Source organism: Apodemus sylvaticus, chromosome 18 (genome assembly GCF_947179515.1).
Source record: "Apodemus sylvaticus chromosome 18, mApoSyl1.1, whole genome shotgun sequence".
In the NCBI taxonomy this organism is placed as follows: Eukaryota; Metazoa; Chordata; class Mammalia; order Rodentia; family Muridae; genus Apodemus; species Apodemus sylvaticus.
The window spans coordinates 37,024,188-37,040,523 of NC_067489.1; the positions used below are offsets into that span (position 1 = coordinate 37,024,188).

At 36.3% G+C, this 16,336-nt stretch overlaps 1 protein-coding gene across 5 annotated transcripts in view; it reads right to left on the reverse strand.

Annotated features, from left to right (window-relative positions):
- The window catches only part of Msr1 (macrophage scavenger receptor 1), a 70,275-nt gene that overhangs the window by 20,881 nt on the left and 33,058 nt on the right, over positions 1-16,336 (reverse strand). For 4 of the 5 annotated variants that reach the window (XM_052162073.1, XM_052162072.1, XM_052162070.1 and 1 more), the window contains 2 exons: positions 15,849-15,938; positions 12,067-12,120 (listed from right to left, as the gene is read on the reverse strand). In XM_052162073.1, the coding sequence (XP_052018033.1) occupies positions 12,067-12,120; positions 15,849-15,938 (144 nt within the window). Of the gene's footprint in view, positions 1-6,489; positions 9,788-12,066; positions 12,121-15,848; positions 15,939-16,336 lie in introns of those variants that run through there. The other variant, XM_052162075.1, reaches the window with a different exon arrangement.

The following is a 16,336-nucleotide window of genomic DNA, read 5'->3' on the forward strand; positions in this document are numbered from 1 at the left end:
CCCTTATGAAGTAATTTTGGCTTCAATATAGTATGAAATACTATAGATGAATAGTATGAAAGTAGTCATTATTTATGTTGAAAATTATCCTGCAAAGTCATGGATTATAAGAATGGTTTGGGGAGAAAACATGTTCCAAATTTGGCCACTAGAGTTTAATTTGTTTAGTTGCTGTCAGCTCTGACAAGTTAATACAATTTTCTGCCTTACATGAAAATAAAATTCCTATAATACTGAGTGTTTATACCTTGAATGAGATTTGGAGGCAATTGAGAGACAATATACAGTCCTAGTGACATTATGTGATATATTTTGTTTATGGTTACAAATGTTTTTCTATGCAAGCCATAAGACTGACTTAATGGAAGTGGTAGAAGACAATTGTGAGTGTGTGTGTTTGTGTGTGTGTGCATGTGTGTGTGTGTGTGTGCATGTTTGTGTGTGTGTTCTTTATTACATTAATTCCTAATAGGAGTGGCTATAATGTATTATGGACCACTGCTGCACATAGAAGTATTTAGAGAGAGTATTTGAAGCCTCAAAAAAGTTAACAGAGAACATAGTCTCCTTATCCAGAATATAGCTGCTTCCATTTGTTTAACCTCTGTTGTGTAGTCAAAGTAGAAACTCACTAAAGATATGAAAGAATACAGATTGCTTTGCATTGTTTGGATAATAATAAGAGCAGAAGAAAACATCTACTGAATGGTGGAACACAACAATTGGGCTCTAAGTTAGATGGAATTACTAAACACTGTTTTAAGAAGAACCTAAGTGTCTGTTCAGAGATAGATGAGCCAGTGTCTTGAAAGGAGATATTTTTCTCACCTGAAAGCTGAAGAGGCCAGTTTCCAGTCCCAGCTGTGTTACAAACTGGAATTATAACTATAGGCATGCAGTTCTACCATTTCATTTTAATTTTTTTCATTTATTATGACAACCATCTCAGTATGGAACTCTGATGAGGCCAAACTTAAAACAATGTGTGCCAATGAGCTCTGAGGGGTAAAGTTGGATCAACATCGACTACAATATTGTCTTTGAGTTGTATATTAAGTGAGCCAAGTTTCCAAGAGCACAGACTAACCACACCTGTAGCAGATTTTACAGAGTTCTTTTTAAAAGGTTCTGACCATTCATGAGGAAAGTGCAGGGACAGATTCTTTATGAGAACCAAATAAGAGCACTTCTGGTGTCTTTCCCTGTCTTTGTCAGGGTTTCTATTCCTGCACAAACATCATGACCAAGAAGCGAAGTTGGGTAGGAAAGGGTTTAATTCAGCTTACAGTTCCAAATTGCTGTTTATCACCAAAGGAGGTCAGGACTGGAACTCAAGCAGGACAGGAAGCAGGAGCTGATGCAGAGGCCATGGAGGGATGTTCCTTACTGGCTTGCTCAGCCTGCTCTCTTATAGAACCCAAGAATACCAACCCAGAGATAGTACCACCCACAAGGGGCCCTCCCCCTTGACTGCTAACTGAGAAAATGCCCCACAGCTGGATCTCATGGAGACCCTTCCCCAGCTGAAGCTCCCTTCTCTGTGATAATTCCAGCCTGTGTCAACTTGACACACAAATCCAGCCAGTACACTTGCCCAAAGCCCCAGGGAACTCTGGGGAACAGGGGGAGGAAAGACTGTAAGAGTTAGAAGAGATAATAGAGGACACCAGGAGAGCATAGCTGAGAATCAACTGAAGCTAAATTGGCAAGCACGAGGTCTGTAAGTGTCTGTACCAGGTCTTCTGTGTATAAGTTATGGCTGTTAGCTTAGTGTTTTGTGGAACCCTTAACAATAGGAGCAGGTGTATCTCTGACCCTTTTGCCTATTCTTATGACTCTTTCCTCCTATTTATTTGCCTTGCCTATCCTCAATAGGGGGGCTTTTGCCTTGTCTTATTGTGTTTGGCTAAAGTCTCTTGGAAGCCTAATTTTTTTCTGATGTGAAATGGAGGGGGAGTATATCTGGGGGTAGAAGGGAGCTGAGGGAGTTGTGGAGAGTGGAGGGAGGAGAAACTGGAATGTGTTGTACAAGAGAGAAGTCTATTTTCAGTTAAAAAAAGAAATGCATTGCAAAGTGCTGGATGCAGTGGGATATTCTTCATTACATTGCTTCTTCAAGATGCTGATACCTGGCTTAATGCTGAATGTGTGTGTGTGTGTGTGTGTGTGTGCATGTGTATGTGTGTGTGTGTGTGTGTGCATGTATGTGTGCATGTGTGTGTACGTGTGTGTGTGTGCATGTGTGTGTGTGTTCTTTATTACATTGATTCCTAGGAAGCATGGATGACAGCAGCAATGTACATAATAAAAGGCTTTTGACCCCTTTTTCCTCCCTAATTCCCCAAACAGCTCTTGTGAAGCATCCTAGCTCATGGCACAAACCTCATGAAAGGGGAATCTCTATGTCGAGTCTGCAACAGGCACAAAACAGAATCCCCAGAGGTTATTCCTCTACATCCTGTAGGCCAGGAGCAACTTCTAAACCAGTGGCTACTAGGATGCAGTGGGGTTACTTGATTATAACTCATTCCCACTGTGAGAGAATTGAAAGGCTAAAATAGTCATCCAATGAGTAATCAGCAAGATTGTTCCAAAATGTTATTGACACACACCGAGGGGTTGTTCAGTATCCCGTTGTGTCCTTGTACCCTGGAGATTGTGAAAAGGAAATCATGTCTTCCTAATTACCAGGTGTTTAGAACATTGTTAGGGAACGAGTACTCCCATTACTGAACACAGAAGCCAAGAGTAAACTCAGCCCCCCAAGCAGACATGAATCAGAGGATGATTGAAGGTGGGGAAAGTGGCAAGATGTAAAGATAATATGGCTCAGCCTGAAGCTATTGTCAACAAAGGTGATGGATATGAAATCTAAGAGACATACATACGTAAAGAGACTGAGGTCAGAAGATTTAGTTCAACTCCTGTATTATATTTGTTTTGATGTCAACTTGCTCCAAATTTGAATTACCTAAGTTGGAGCCTCACCAGAACTATCTTGATTTCCTTGATTGAATTGAGAAGACCTGCCCTGGATGTGGGCAGTACCAGCATGGACAAAAAGAAGCTGGCAGAAGAACGTTTGTCCTCCACCATGCTGCAGTTAATCTGCTCTGTTGATGCTGCTGCTGCTTCCTTCACTGTCAGCAGAGCCAATTTTTCCAAGTTTTTGTTCTGGATTATGGAAACTTTCAGGCTTTTAGGGCCAGACTGAGACTATGGAGGCACACGGCCTTATAGAATGAGCAGCTACTGGTTGTCTGCCTCTTCCTCAGTGAGGGGCAACCATTGTGAGATAGTTTCAGATCCTAAGGGTCAGAGGAACTACTAGGTTCTCAGCTCACTGATTCCATTCTTGGTGTTATTATTAGTTTAATGCCTCTGTGTGTGTGTGTGTGTGTGTGTGTGTGTGTGTGTGTATCCCATTTGTTTTATTTTTTAGAGAACCCCAATATATCCTATGTCATGCCATTCATAAAGTAAAACTCATCTTGTAGAATTTTTGCATGAGACCATACATTTCTTTCTTTAATGAGCAAGTTTTGTTACTTTTCAGTTCAGTTTTTTATTTGTTGCTGTTTATGAATTTTTTAACCAAAGATCCTCACTATATAACCTAAACTGACTTCAACTTTGCAGTTCTCCTGCCCCAGTCTCTGAAATGCTGAAATTACATTGTACCACCATTCTCAGCCCCATTTACCTGCTCTCTCAAATATATTGGGGGTAATTATTTAAGGAAGAATATAAGTGATAGTCAAGGTCAATCTTATAAAAATTGGTCATTGTATATTCAGGTAAAACTTCCTGAGTAACAGGTCTTAATTATTTCATGAAATGGCATACTATTAAATAACATTACTGAAATTTAAAGTTACAAAATCAGTACAAGAAAATGCAAGTGAAATTATTACTGTAACTTTTAACACCAGCATTACCACTCAGAGAGGTCATAGAGAAAATGGCCCTGCTGGCACTTCAGATTTAGACTTGAATGTCCAGAACTGTGAGTAAGGCAAATCAGCTTATTCTGACAGTGCAAGAAGATCAGCTTGTTTTTCTTTTGCCCTTTCACTTAGGTTTTGTGTCTGAGTATCCTTAAATAAGAGAGCAAATAGATATATAATCCAGTGGACAGAAGCTTGAAATAACAAGACTTTCTTTAATTTTTAAATGGGAAATAGGGGCCAGTTAGCCAGAACTGCTAGGCTGTGATTTGAACACATGGGAAAACGTTCAAAAGATAGTCTTAGCTTGCCACAGCAAGGCATGCCTGTAATCCCAGCACTTAGGAAGTCAAGAGAGGAGGCTCACGATTTTGAGGCCAGACTGAGCTCTGTAGTGAGACTAATGTCATAAATAAATAAATAAATAAATAAATAAATAAATAAACTTTCTTATTTAAGGGTTTGAGATGATGGTTAATATTGTCAATTTGACGGAAGGAAAGTAGAATTACTTGGGAGGCAAACCTTTGGGGATGTCTGTACAGGAGACTTCAGAGTACATTAAATGAGGTGAGAAGACGAACCGTAACTGTGGGAGGCACCTCCCCATGTTCTGCTTTTCCAGGAATGAATGCAAAGAAGAAAAGAAGCTGAACATCAACGTGTTCCTCCCTGTGCTTACTAACAATGGAGAAAACATGGCCTGATACCTCAAGCTCAAAACTCCATCACTTCCCTGCTATGGTGTAAGACACCTTCAAACTGTGGGTCAAAGCACGCCCTTCTACAAAGTGCATTTATCAGAACAACGAGAAAGCTAATAATAGTAATAATGTGCAACTCAGTGTCACAGCATTTACCTAACTGTACAAAGCCTCAGGTTTGCTGCTGCCTGAAAAGCAAAATATCTGATTTTAAATTTTCAACATATTCATTAAGGATCTATTAGGTTCCTTAGCAAATTTTAACAAACATTCTACTGGCTACTTTTTGTGATTGGAATACCCATGTTCTTTGAATGCACAGGTTGTATTCCTGTAGGTGACAGTGTGGTTATCAGAAATGGAGGGATCAGGGAACATCGTGAAAGAAGAGGTGTAAAGAGTAAATGATGGTAGATGACTTCTTCTCCCACAAGGATCCCCGCTCCCTCCATTTCTGCACGTAAGTCACAGGAGTTGGAACAGCATGCACAATACTGGCTCATGCTCAAGCCAGGCCTAATCATGCCACAAAGTAATAGAATGTGGCAAGATGCTCCATCCCAAGCCAAGAAGTTGCAGATGATTGACAGCTTCTGAGAGAGAAAGTCAATATCTCCTGGTAGGCTGACCATGATCCAGTGGTCACGCCTACAAATACATGGGTAACACAAATTGGTCTTGATTTATTTATTGAGATACAAAGTTGGGGTGGCTAGGGAAGCAGGAGTAGACCTGGGAAGAGTTGAGAAGAGAATAAATATGATCCAAACACATCATATGAAAATCTCAAAGAACTAATAAACTAATTTAAAAATTAATATTAAAATAAATGTGAACATTACAGGAGAAAGTTTCACTTGGATGGCACTTGGTAATAGACCATTTAGCTATTCTACTGGAGACTCATGAGTCATGCTGAAACCATATGGAGTTTTATGAAAATATTGTGCATAGAGAACTGAATATTGTGTTTAGTCAGACTTGACACCATTGCAGTAGAAGTGAAACTTCAGACTCCCACAAAGTATCATTAGGACACATAGCCATTTTGCTACACAGTTGACATTAGAGATATTTAAACTGCTTTGTGATATTTCTGGAATTCGGATATTTTACTCTGAAGTGTATTATTCAGGGTGTGCGGATCTATGGGAGGAATAAAATAAGAGTAACATTAGTAACCTAGGCAATGATTAAGCGTGATTAGCTTAAGCTCTAACACAAGTGTTCCTAGATGCCTTGGACAATGTCCTTTGTACTCAAGATGACTGTTTTTCTGGGGAACTGATCTTGAGACCCAGTTCCTACCAGTTGCATGTTTGAAGACAAGACAGGTTGAGGAAACCAAATAATAGGTTGCCAGTCTATACTTACAAGATGCTTTAATGTGAACCAAATGTGTGATACTGTGTTCTTAAAAAGTTGTATTTCTCATTGTAGAACAGAAGGCAGTGGCTCATAACTAGAGATGGGGTGTCAGGGGATCCTTGGTTGCTCACAGGTTATGAAAGGATGTGATGTTGCATTCTGGGTTTCCTTTCTCTATTAAAACCCCTGTTCATACTGGATAAATTTCAGATTTACTAGTACAAATCCTAGATAGAATTATATTGACTTTTCCCCCTTCTGATTGGATCTGGTGGAGTTCAGACTCTGATAATCAGTGGGAAGAGGAACTGAACAGGAAACACTATGTATCCGTTGCTGATTTAAATCTCTATTTACAAGACATATCAATAATATTAATAATCCTATATTTATTGTGTTAGGAGAATACCGTATGGTTTTATTAGCAACGCAGGGAACCACAGGAAGCAATATACAAAACACAACTGTCATAATTTGGTAGCATTTGTCTAATTTATTGAGAGCTGTTCCTGCTCAGGTGTCCTGGAGCCTATTTTGCTGGCTCATAACTAGTGCTACTGTGAAAAGCACACTCTGAAATTAAGAAAAAGAAGACACAGTAAGTGCAAAGAGGCATCAAAGCAGTGAGAGAAATGGAAAAGTGCGAAAACTGAGTCAGTTACTGAAATAAAGATAGAGCATTAGCAGGTAGCTCTTCCCAAGGTGCACGTAAGTAACTCTCATTAGTGATAATGGAAGTCTTGAGAGCACTTCCAGGAAGATGATGTGTCTGAGTAATAGACTCGAGGTGGGGAGCACCAGCAATACACACAGTAGTTATTCTGGCAGAACATAAACACAGATAACTCAATAGTAGACTTCTGGAATTTGACCTAATCTGTACATCTTTATCCCCTTGATATCTTTAAATTATAAGGCTCATTCTGGAAAATAGTATGGGTAATTGCCAATCTACTCTCTGTCCACTTCTATAGTCAATATTTTTAGGGTTTATATGCATAAAATACTTGACTGGTTTGGAAGCATTTCACGGAGTCATCAGAATTTGGAAACAGAGGTATAGCTTTGAATCTGTGCTGTTTTCCTTTTTTAGCAGTTAATCTTAGATTCTAGTTTATTGAATGTTGATAGTAATAACATTTACCCCACTGGTATTTTGAGTATTAGATTTAAAAATGCATGAAAAGCACCTGGTACTCACCAAGTGTCCTCTGAATATCCATTATTATAATTAGTGATGGGGAAGGGTTTAACTTTAATCAATTGAATGTTTTAAGAAAGACCAGAAGTTTATTTAAGATCCAGTTGAGTTTTTAGGATAAATCAAAGCAAATACATTTTTTTTATATCATTGTATAAGGTTCAAAGGAAGATGCCCAAAATTCACATCCTATCTCTCTTCTTGATCACCAGCAAAACATGCTGACACACCACAGATAAGCAACAGCACTCTTCTGAATAGTGCCTCACCCTCACGGTGTTTACTTACACGGTTTCCTTGCTTGATTGAAACACCCTTTCTAGTTAGCATGGCAACAGAACATAGCATTTTCACTTTTCATTATACACTATAAAAGGTGGGATAATTGATACTTTTGAACAGGGCATTCAGCATCTATTTTTATCTAAAGAGAAAAACAGATCCTTCTTCACTAATTTGGAAAGTTCAGGGTAATATTCCACATTTAACCATATATGTGTAGTTTTGGATTTAAAATGACTTATGAACTGAATTCCTATGATTTGTCTGCCAGCATATCTGGGATTAGGGTCATTCTGTATGAAGCCAAAATTGTCTACAGCAATGCCTTGGGCACAAGAAAAAAGTCACCCACACTCCATAGTACAGGTCAATTAAGCCACAGGCACAAATCCAAGTTTCTTTAGATGTTTGCACAAAATAACTAGTCCTGTAATACTTCAAACTCACAGAATCACTGGCTAACTCTACCTTTCTTTTTCCTCAGGGCCATATTTCATCATATCTTGGAGGCAGGAAGGCAGATATACAACCTTGTACCAGTAGCAGTACCAATTTGTTGCTATCCTACTTAGAATGTGCTCGACAGAAATGTCTTGGGCTCAGGTTCTGTCCTGCATAGCCAAGATTCGTTTTATTAGTTTGACATTTTGTTCCGACCTCTGTCAACACATCTGACCTCTGGTTTAGGCTCTTCTCTTCCTTATAACTAACACTCTCCTGCTTTGTTAAGACAAATTCACTGACTTGTGTTCTGGGCACACATGCATTGCTCCATATAACACAGAAATCTTGTCTTATTCAACAATATTCCTCTTTTTAATCCAAGACATACATTTGGCTCCTGGCATTTCTGTTTTTCTTGAAGTTCTTATATGATTAGAGATTTAACATGTCTGTATAAAACCAGCAATGTTCAAAAAGACTGTTGTGAACTATTCTTAAAATTTTAAAGGTCTTCATGATTTTACAGAGATCTTCACACATATTTTGGTCCTCACAACAACCCTGTGAGGTAGGAATTGACATGATCATTATCACAGCATAAAAGAGGAAAAGTGAGATATATACAGGCATACAATTAAGAATCTGCTACTATCTAAATGCTGCAGACCTTAGGGTTTAGTGTTAAAGTAGAAAGGAAAGTACTCAAAAACTTGCTCTGTGCACTCACAGAGAGGAAACAGCATGGAAACAAAATGGAATAGAATATCATTATTATTCCTGCATTTTGTTTTCTTTTATTCTCTTGTATTCTCTTCCTTATTATAACTTATGCAAAATATTTCCATTTCTAATGCCATATTTATTTTCCAGTATATATACTTAAAATATAAAAGGGAGACAAATATAAAGAGCTTTCTAGAATAAAAATAAGCATTGCTTTTTCTTTATGAACAAAATGTTTTTGTTTGAAATCAATAAGCAATTATTGAAGTAAAGTTTGGTTGTCATTCAAATATGAAATTATAAAAGTTCAATTTTTATCTTTCTCTTTCATATATAGATTATCATACATAGCATATATATATATATATATATATATATATATATATGCTTTGATTTGGGGAATAAGAAGGTAGGAAAGTGAAACAAGAAATAAAAATAAAGCTATTTTTTAAATATACTAGAGTACTAAAATTATTTATCTCCTCTCAATATCTATATAGCTCTATTCTTTTCCTGGGACAGCTCTCTCTGGTTTGTTTATTACTGGTCTATTTGTATCTCCTAGAGGTATTAGTCTTATAAAGTTAGAAAAAAAATATATAGCTGTTGAGTCTTGCTCCATTTGGTACACAATGAACTTATGCTGAATGAGTCAGTGAGTGGTGGCCATAGCTTCATTCCCATCCCTATTTGTATTTGAGGACAATACCTTACATTTCAAGAACCAATATCAGTCAATCATTATTCAATTATGTTTTCCCTAGAATCCAAGGGGATGCTGCACAGTTAAGTGAGGGAAATAGCAGAAGGTCTGGGAGGCATCTAGGAAAAGGGTGCTAGGGGATAGGAGCCATTGTAGCAGAGTGCATGATGATGTACTTATGGCAATGGAAGCCCAAACAGCACCCAGGGTCAGAAGAGGAAGTCATGGAGAAGCCAGGCATGATATGACACAGGAACGAATGCCAGGTGAAGGAGTTGCCAAAGGATTCCAGAAGTCACTTGTGCTGATGACTTGTCCAAAGGTGAAAGGTCTTTAAAGGAGATGATAGTAGAGTGCTCTGCCCATCCCAGCTGATCTTAAAAGGGTCTTGCCCCAATATGATAAAGGAGTTATACTGATCCGGACATGCGTATGAAAGAGGAAATCATGGTTATTTTATTATATTTAAATCATGCCTAAAGTATATAAAATGTACAATGAATTCATTCAATACAAAGTTTAAAGATTATAATTAAAATGTGAAGGCTTGGACAATTCTATGCAGAATAAACTGTAGCACCATTTTTAAGGCACTTGCCAGACTTCATTGGAAAATGCATATGACATTTGAACAATGGATTCTACTTGTAGTAAATCCCCTATTTAATAGTATTCTCATAAAATGGCATAGGGAAATGTAGAATGTAGCATTGCTTAATAAAGCCAAATAAAAGCAAGCAAAAGGTATTAACTGTTCAAGAATAGGGAAATAAACAACTAATGAGTGGCAATTGTGGTATCTCTCTAATTTAGGATGTCTATTCATTGAGAGCAAAAAGGTCAAAGCATGTGTGATTACATATTTATTGCTACATTTTTATTTACATTTCAAATTATTTCCCCTTTTCTGGGTACCCACTCCCCACAAGTCCCATAAGCCCTCTTCCCTCCCCCTGTTCCTCCATCTACCCCTTCCAGCTTCGCTGGTGTGATTACATATTAAACACAGAAAACCAGGATGTATTATATTAGATTTATAGGCATGCTATTATTTCTTCTTTTGGAATACTTTGAAATTGTCTTTACATTCCCTTTGGGGACACATGTAAAAGAACCAAGAGGCTGTATATGCCCATGTACAAAAATAGCTCTTACTGCTTTCTCAAAAAAGTACTCAGTCCAAAATAGCCATGCAAATTTATAATTTAAATTTCTAGGTGTAGCTGAAATATTATTAAAAACATTTGATAACATTGGGAAACAGAAAGAAGCATGGCTTTTCAAAATATAGACTAAAAGCAGAGAAGCACCTTACATACTAAACTCAACAATAATCATGTTTCAAAGCTCAAAGAAAGTCCCCAGGGAAAGGAGCCGAGATCAAAACACTTTATATAAAAAAATAAGAGTAAATAAAAATAGAAACAAAGGTACAGAGAAAATTAAGGACTAGGGCCTAAGAAATCAACTGAATTTAAATGGGATGGAAGAGAAAGGAGATAAAGGTGGTTAACGAGCATCCAAATTAAAACTGGCCACTTGAAACAATATATGAGCAAGGGAATGTGTTTATGTTGCCGTAATATGTTAAGAGCAGTGAGGAAAGTACTAAAGTTCTGAGAAATCCACCACTCCAATATGTTGTTCAGCTTTAAAAATCTCCATGGTGGTATTAGACTACAATGGCTCATCACAATGATAACCTTATACTGTCTAATTGTTCCATCCATATGTGGTATTAATTTTTTTGGATAACCAAGATATGCTAATTCTATATTTAAAAAATGATTATATCAGCAAAGTTTTTTTTAAAAAAAAAATAAGGACTTTCCCATGATCTGTCTAACTGAATAAGCTGAGTGCGGCTTTTGTTCATACTACACATGCTTATTACATGTATTTCACATGTAGACTGTCCTGGGGAAGACAGAAGAGGCACTCTTTGATCTGAAAAATCTAAATGTGTGTGTGTGAGTGTGTGTGTGTGTGTGTGTGTGTGTGTGTGTACTAAATTCTCTTCAAAATTATCACATTAAAGTATATTCATTTTATACACATAAAAAATTACTAATGGCCTTGAAAACAGTAGCCGTGTCATCTGATGTTTAATATTTAATGCCTGATGCCCTGGTTTTGTAATTCAGTAAGAAGCCTGCATTCTATTCAGGAAGCACCCTGATGTGAAAGCTATTCTTCTGAAGGTTGGAAATTCTTGGGTATGTAATATGAAATTTTCAAGGTTTTAGGAAAAATTCAAAATGTAAAGAAAGCCATGGCTGCCAGAGAATAACTAGGTTATTGTCTTCGGGTTATCCTACTGTATATATATGAGATTTTGTTAAGCACACTTAGTGTGTAAGCAGCCTGTGATTCTATTAAGGGGCTTGATTTCCCTTCACTGGATAGAATTTGACTTGAAAATTGAACAAATTTCTATGTGTTTTTTTTTCTTTAGAAAATAGTAGTCATCAAAAAAACCATAGAAGTGGGTAATGAGTTTGAAAGAGTTGTATAATCTAACCTATTTGTTTTGTTTCAATTAACATATTTTATTTGGGGCAAACTATGGCTTCTACAGAAGCTCTTTGGATCAGTGTTAAAATTCTCAATCCTTGTTTCAAGCCTATGCCACTAATATCACATTCTTACTTTATTACAAAAACTGACACAGGAAACAGGGAGTCATAAACTTACTTGATATGCCTCCACTCCCCTTTTCTCCCTTTTGTCCTTTAGGTCCAGGAAATCCTTAGGAGAAAAAAAAACAGCAAAAAAAAAAAATCAGTTCAACTCAAAATGATGTTCTTTTACTTTCTTTCTTCATTCTTTTTCATTTTAGGGATGCTGGAGACTCTACCCAAGGCTTGTGTTTACTAATCACACACTGTATCACTGAGCTATGGTTTCAAACTCCACAAAACTTGCATTAAGTGGCCATAGGACACCACAAAGTAAAAACAAATTACAGAAAATTAGAGTTGGTGAAATATAATAATCATTCTGTGATGCTAATAAAGGCAATCATTTTTGGGAGCCCCATGAGAGTTTGGTATTAAACCATCTAAAGTTATTTACAAGAGTGTGAAATGTTCCCAAAGAGACAGCACTGGAGTATAGTATGAATTTTGCATATTCATTCTTGTGTTTCTCTTTCTCTGTCTTTCCCCACCTCAATTATCCTAGCATCTTTCGATCTATCCTAAATCTTGTATTTTTTCCATTATAACTTTATTTTTGGTATCATTATCTATTTCTTGGTAACAGACCATCCTAAAGTTTGGACTATAAAATTCAGGGATCTGTGGATTCTGATAATTCTGTTCCTAAATGTTCACCGATTCCTCAAACCTCTAGTCTAGTCATCTGGGCTATGAGAATCCTGAACATTTACATGGGCATAAATCCCAAGTGTTAAATGAAGGTCAGTGACTCAAACTTATAAGTAATGTGGAAATGTTGACAGTTATGCTTTGTGGATGGTTTGCTACTTTGTCCTAAGTTCCACTTTAAATGATGGTATTCAGGAGATAATTATCTAGTACCAACAGGAGATTTCCATTGTGACAACTCTATCTCATGAGAGTGGTTCTGTCTATTAACACTTCTTCCAAGAGGTACTGGATTCCTATCTTACAAGCACTACCATTTTAGCATCAATACAGGACTGACCTCACTGTTATTTGATTCAAAGTCAAAATCAATATCAATGTTTTGGATTTCCCTTTAACTTTCCACCCGAACTTTATAAGGAGATGTGGCTTAAGAATCTCAGAGTATGAAAAATAATCAATGATTTCTTTTTTTTAATTTATTGATATATTTATTTACATTTCAAATTATTTCCCCTTTTCTAGACCCCCACTCCAAGAAAGTCCCTGATTTCTAATACATTATCTTCAGTTTTTCTGCTCTACTACATGGAGACGTTAGGATAGATCATGGTCTTTAAACCTTTTAAAGCTGGAGTTTATTCTTCCATGGAGTGAAAATAACCTTCTTTATTGCACACTTGCTTTGAAAGTTACTCACAATGTTAATAACACATTTTTCTTAAGATACAGCAGTTTCTGCATTTTCTCCTACTCTCAGATTGTCATTTCTGACACATTAGCTAGACTCTGATTTCTGTGATTTTATACTCATTAAATGAGAGAAAAGGACATTTGCACTTCAGCGCATTTGCTTTTGTGAGACTTTTTTTTTGAGAATTTCAAGCAATTTATTTTGATATTTACCTCCTTTCCCTAGCCCCTCTTTGATCCACCCTCACCTTCCTACCCACACAACTTTGTTTCCATTTTTAAAAACCCATAAAGTTCCATTTATATTGCCCAATTATTCTTGGCTATGTGGCCTGATGGGGACCCTACCAAGGGACATACCCTTAAAGAAAATCCACTACCCCTTTCCCAAAAGATAACAATTGTCAACAATGACTTAGCTACTGATGATGAGACTTTGTACCCATCTTCCCAAATACTCAGATTTTTTGCTGTTTGAGCTTGTACAGATAACCTCTTTAATAGCACAAATATTTTATGGTTGATTTTAGGATTTTAATATGAATTATTTCATGCATTTTGTACTTTCATGTTTTGTCTATATCTTGTATATCATGTTTGTCTATATCTTGTATATCATGTTTTGTCTAATTAGAATATTTGTATGTTTCTCTTAAAGATTTTTAGTCCCTAATTCACCAAACTTTTAAAAAATGTAATCTGTATAAAATAAATTGAGACTTGAACCACTTAAACTGCATAAATTATACCAATTGAAATCATTTGGGATTTTATTTTAAATTAATTTAGCATTAGTTAAATGCTAAATATTATGTATCAGATGCCTATAAAGGCAACTGGTAATTCTTAAGTTTCTATTGCAGTTTTTATATCATTAAATGTGCTCTTATTTCTTAGTAAATTATTTGAAGTACCATTAAATTGGCAAAATAATTAAGTAACACAAAAAAGAACCCAATGTTTTAATTTTTAAGAGTACTCTATAAAGAAGACTATAACCAAATTTTCACATTGTTCAAAGAGAAAGGATTAAAACTCTAAAAATATAAAGGGGAGGGAAGGGTTATAGCCATGTGTGGTTCATCGATTTTATTCTTCACAGAGAGGGAGCCACAACATAAAACTCAATTTTAAAAGTTCTGCTTGAACTTCATGCTCAGGGTTGGAGAATGCAATGCACAACTGCAGACTGTGTTTCTACACAATGATGTCTCCACCAGTGTGTTACAAAGAAGAGAACCCCAGCCCCGAGAACACCCTGTGATCTCCTAACCATCATGGTCTCTCTTCAAGACTCCTACCCATCATGGGTCTGTTTCCTGTCTCTATATTTTGCCTTTTTCAGATGTGCATGCAATTCAAATCTTTATAGTTTTGAGAGTTTATAGTACTCTCGGACCAGCTTTTTTCCGTGCACAATAATCCGGTGCACTTAAGATTGCTCCAGATCATTATGTGGCCTGATTATTTATTTCTCTTTGTCATTATGATTCTGTTTTCTGCCTTCTTCACAGTTTATTTATCCATTCACATGCTATAAGTTGGTAGAGGTTGGATAGAGAGTTTGTGGTATTTAGGTGCATCACAGGGTAGTTTTAGGACTGAGACTTTATTCTGTAACACTGATAGAGATATACATGGGGCACAAAAATGTACTAGAACCCTAATATACTCAATGGATCTTTGTCAATAATGATGCCACTATTGACTTAATACTTTTGTCAAATGGTCCCTCAAGACAAGGTGTTATAAGTTGTGCATTTGATGAGAGGTGTATGGGAACTCTATGCTGTCTTTGACATGTTCCTATAAACCTAGAAGTTTCTAAGAATAATATCTATTAAAACTATCTTAACAAGACGGATGTATTCTTTTGGTATTAACTTTCATTTGAAAATGAACAAAAACTAAGCTTGCTCTCTACTAATGCTGTGATATGAAGAACACAATCCAATACCTATTTATATAATCAGTGGCAATAACAATTATTATCTATGGAAAGCTGAAATGATTTCAGTGTTTATTATATGCTAATAAAAGAAACCCATTTGTTTTATTATGAATCTATTTTTTTCCTGGAACATACCAAAATTTGGTTAGTTACGTTTAAAAGGGTATTTACACTGCTACTTTTTCCTGGTATTCTCTTTATTCTGCTTTCTCTATGGTAGATAGCATCTGTCATAGAAAGCTATGACTATGTAAAATGCCTAGATCCTGTGTGTGTCTGTTGATTATGATGTGTGTGTATGGAACTATTTTCTTTTCACACATAGGAATTTTTCTGGAATGCAAAAATTAATTTTAAATTGTTTTAAACTGTAAAATCAACTATAAGAGTGCTGTCATTCATACTATGAAAATGTTTTTTATTAAGTATTTTAGAAACACTATTAATGATCCAGTATTTATTTGCAAACTCTATGACAGCAAGTATAGCATCACAATACCTACCTGACCTCCCTGCCTTTCCTGGTGCTCCTGGGTATCCTCGACCTCCTGGGAAGCCAGGTGGTCCCCGATCACCTTTAATACCTGGAAGACCTGCACGGTTAAAAAAGAAAACAAATATATCTGACAATTAATTTTTGAACCTATTTGAATGCCCAATAAATGAAATGAATCTCTGAGGAGGGCATGGCATTTTTTCTATCATTCATGTATTCAGTTGTAGGATAATATAAAAAAAATGACATGAGCATGCATATTGCATTGAGTATGTTACAGATGGTCAATAAAACACTTATTGCCAGTAAACTAAAGAAAAAAATTTTCAGTTGTATCCAGAAAGCTACTATAATTAATCAGAACATTTTGAGTAGTTGATATTGCTATAGCCAGTATGATAAATATTTGAACCTTGAATTTTTATTATTCATATTAGTAAAAATACAACACAATATTGCTTCAGTGCTTCTTAGAAGGGGGAACAAAATACTCAC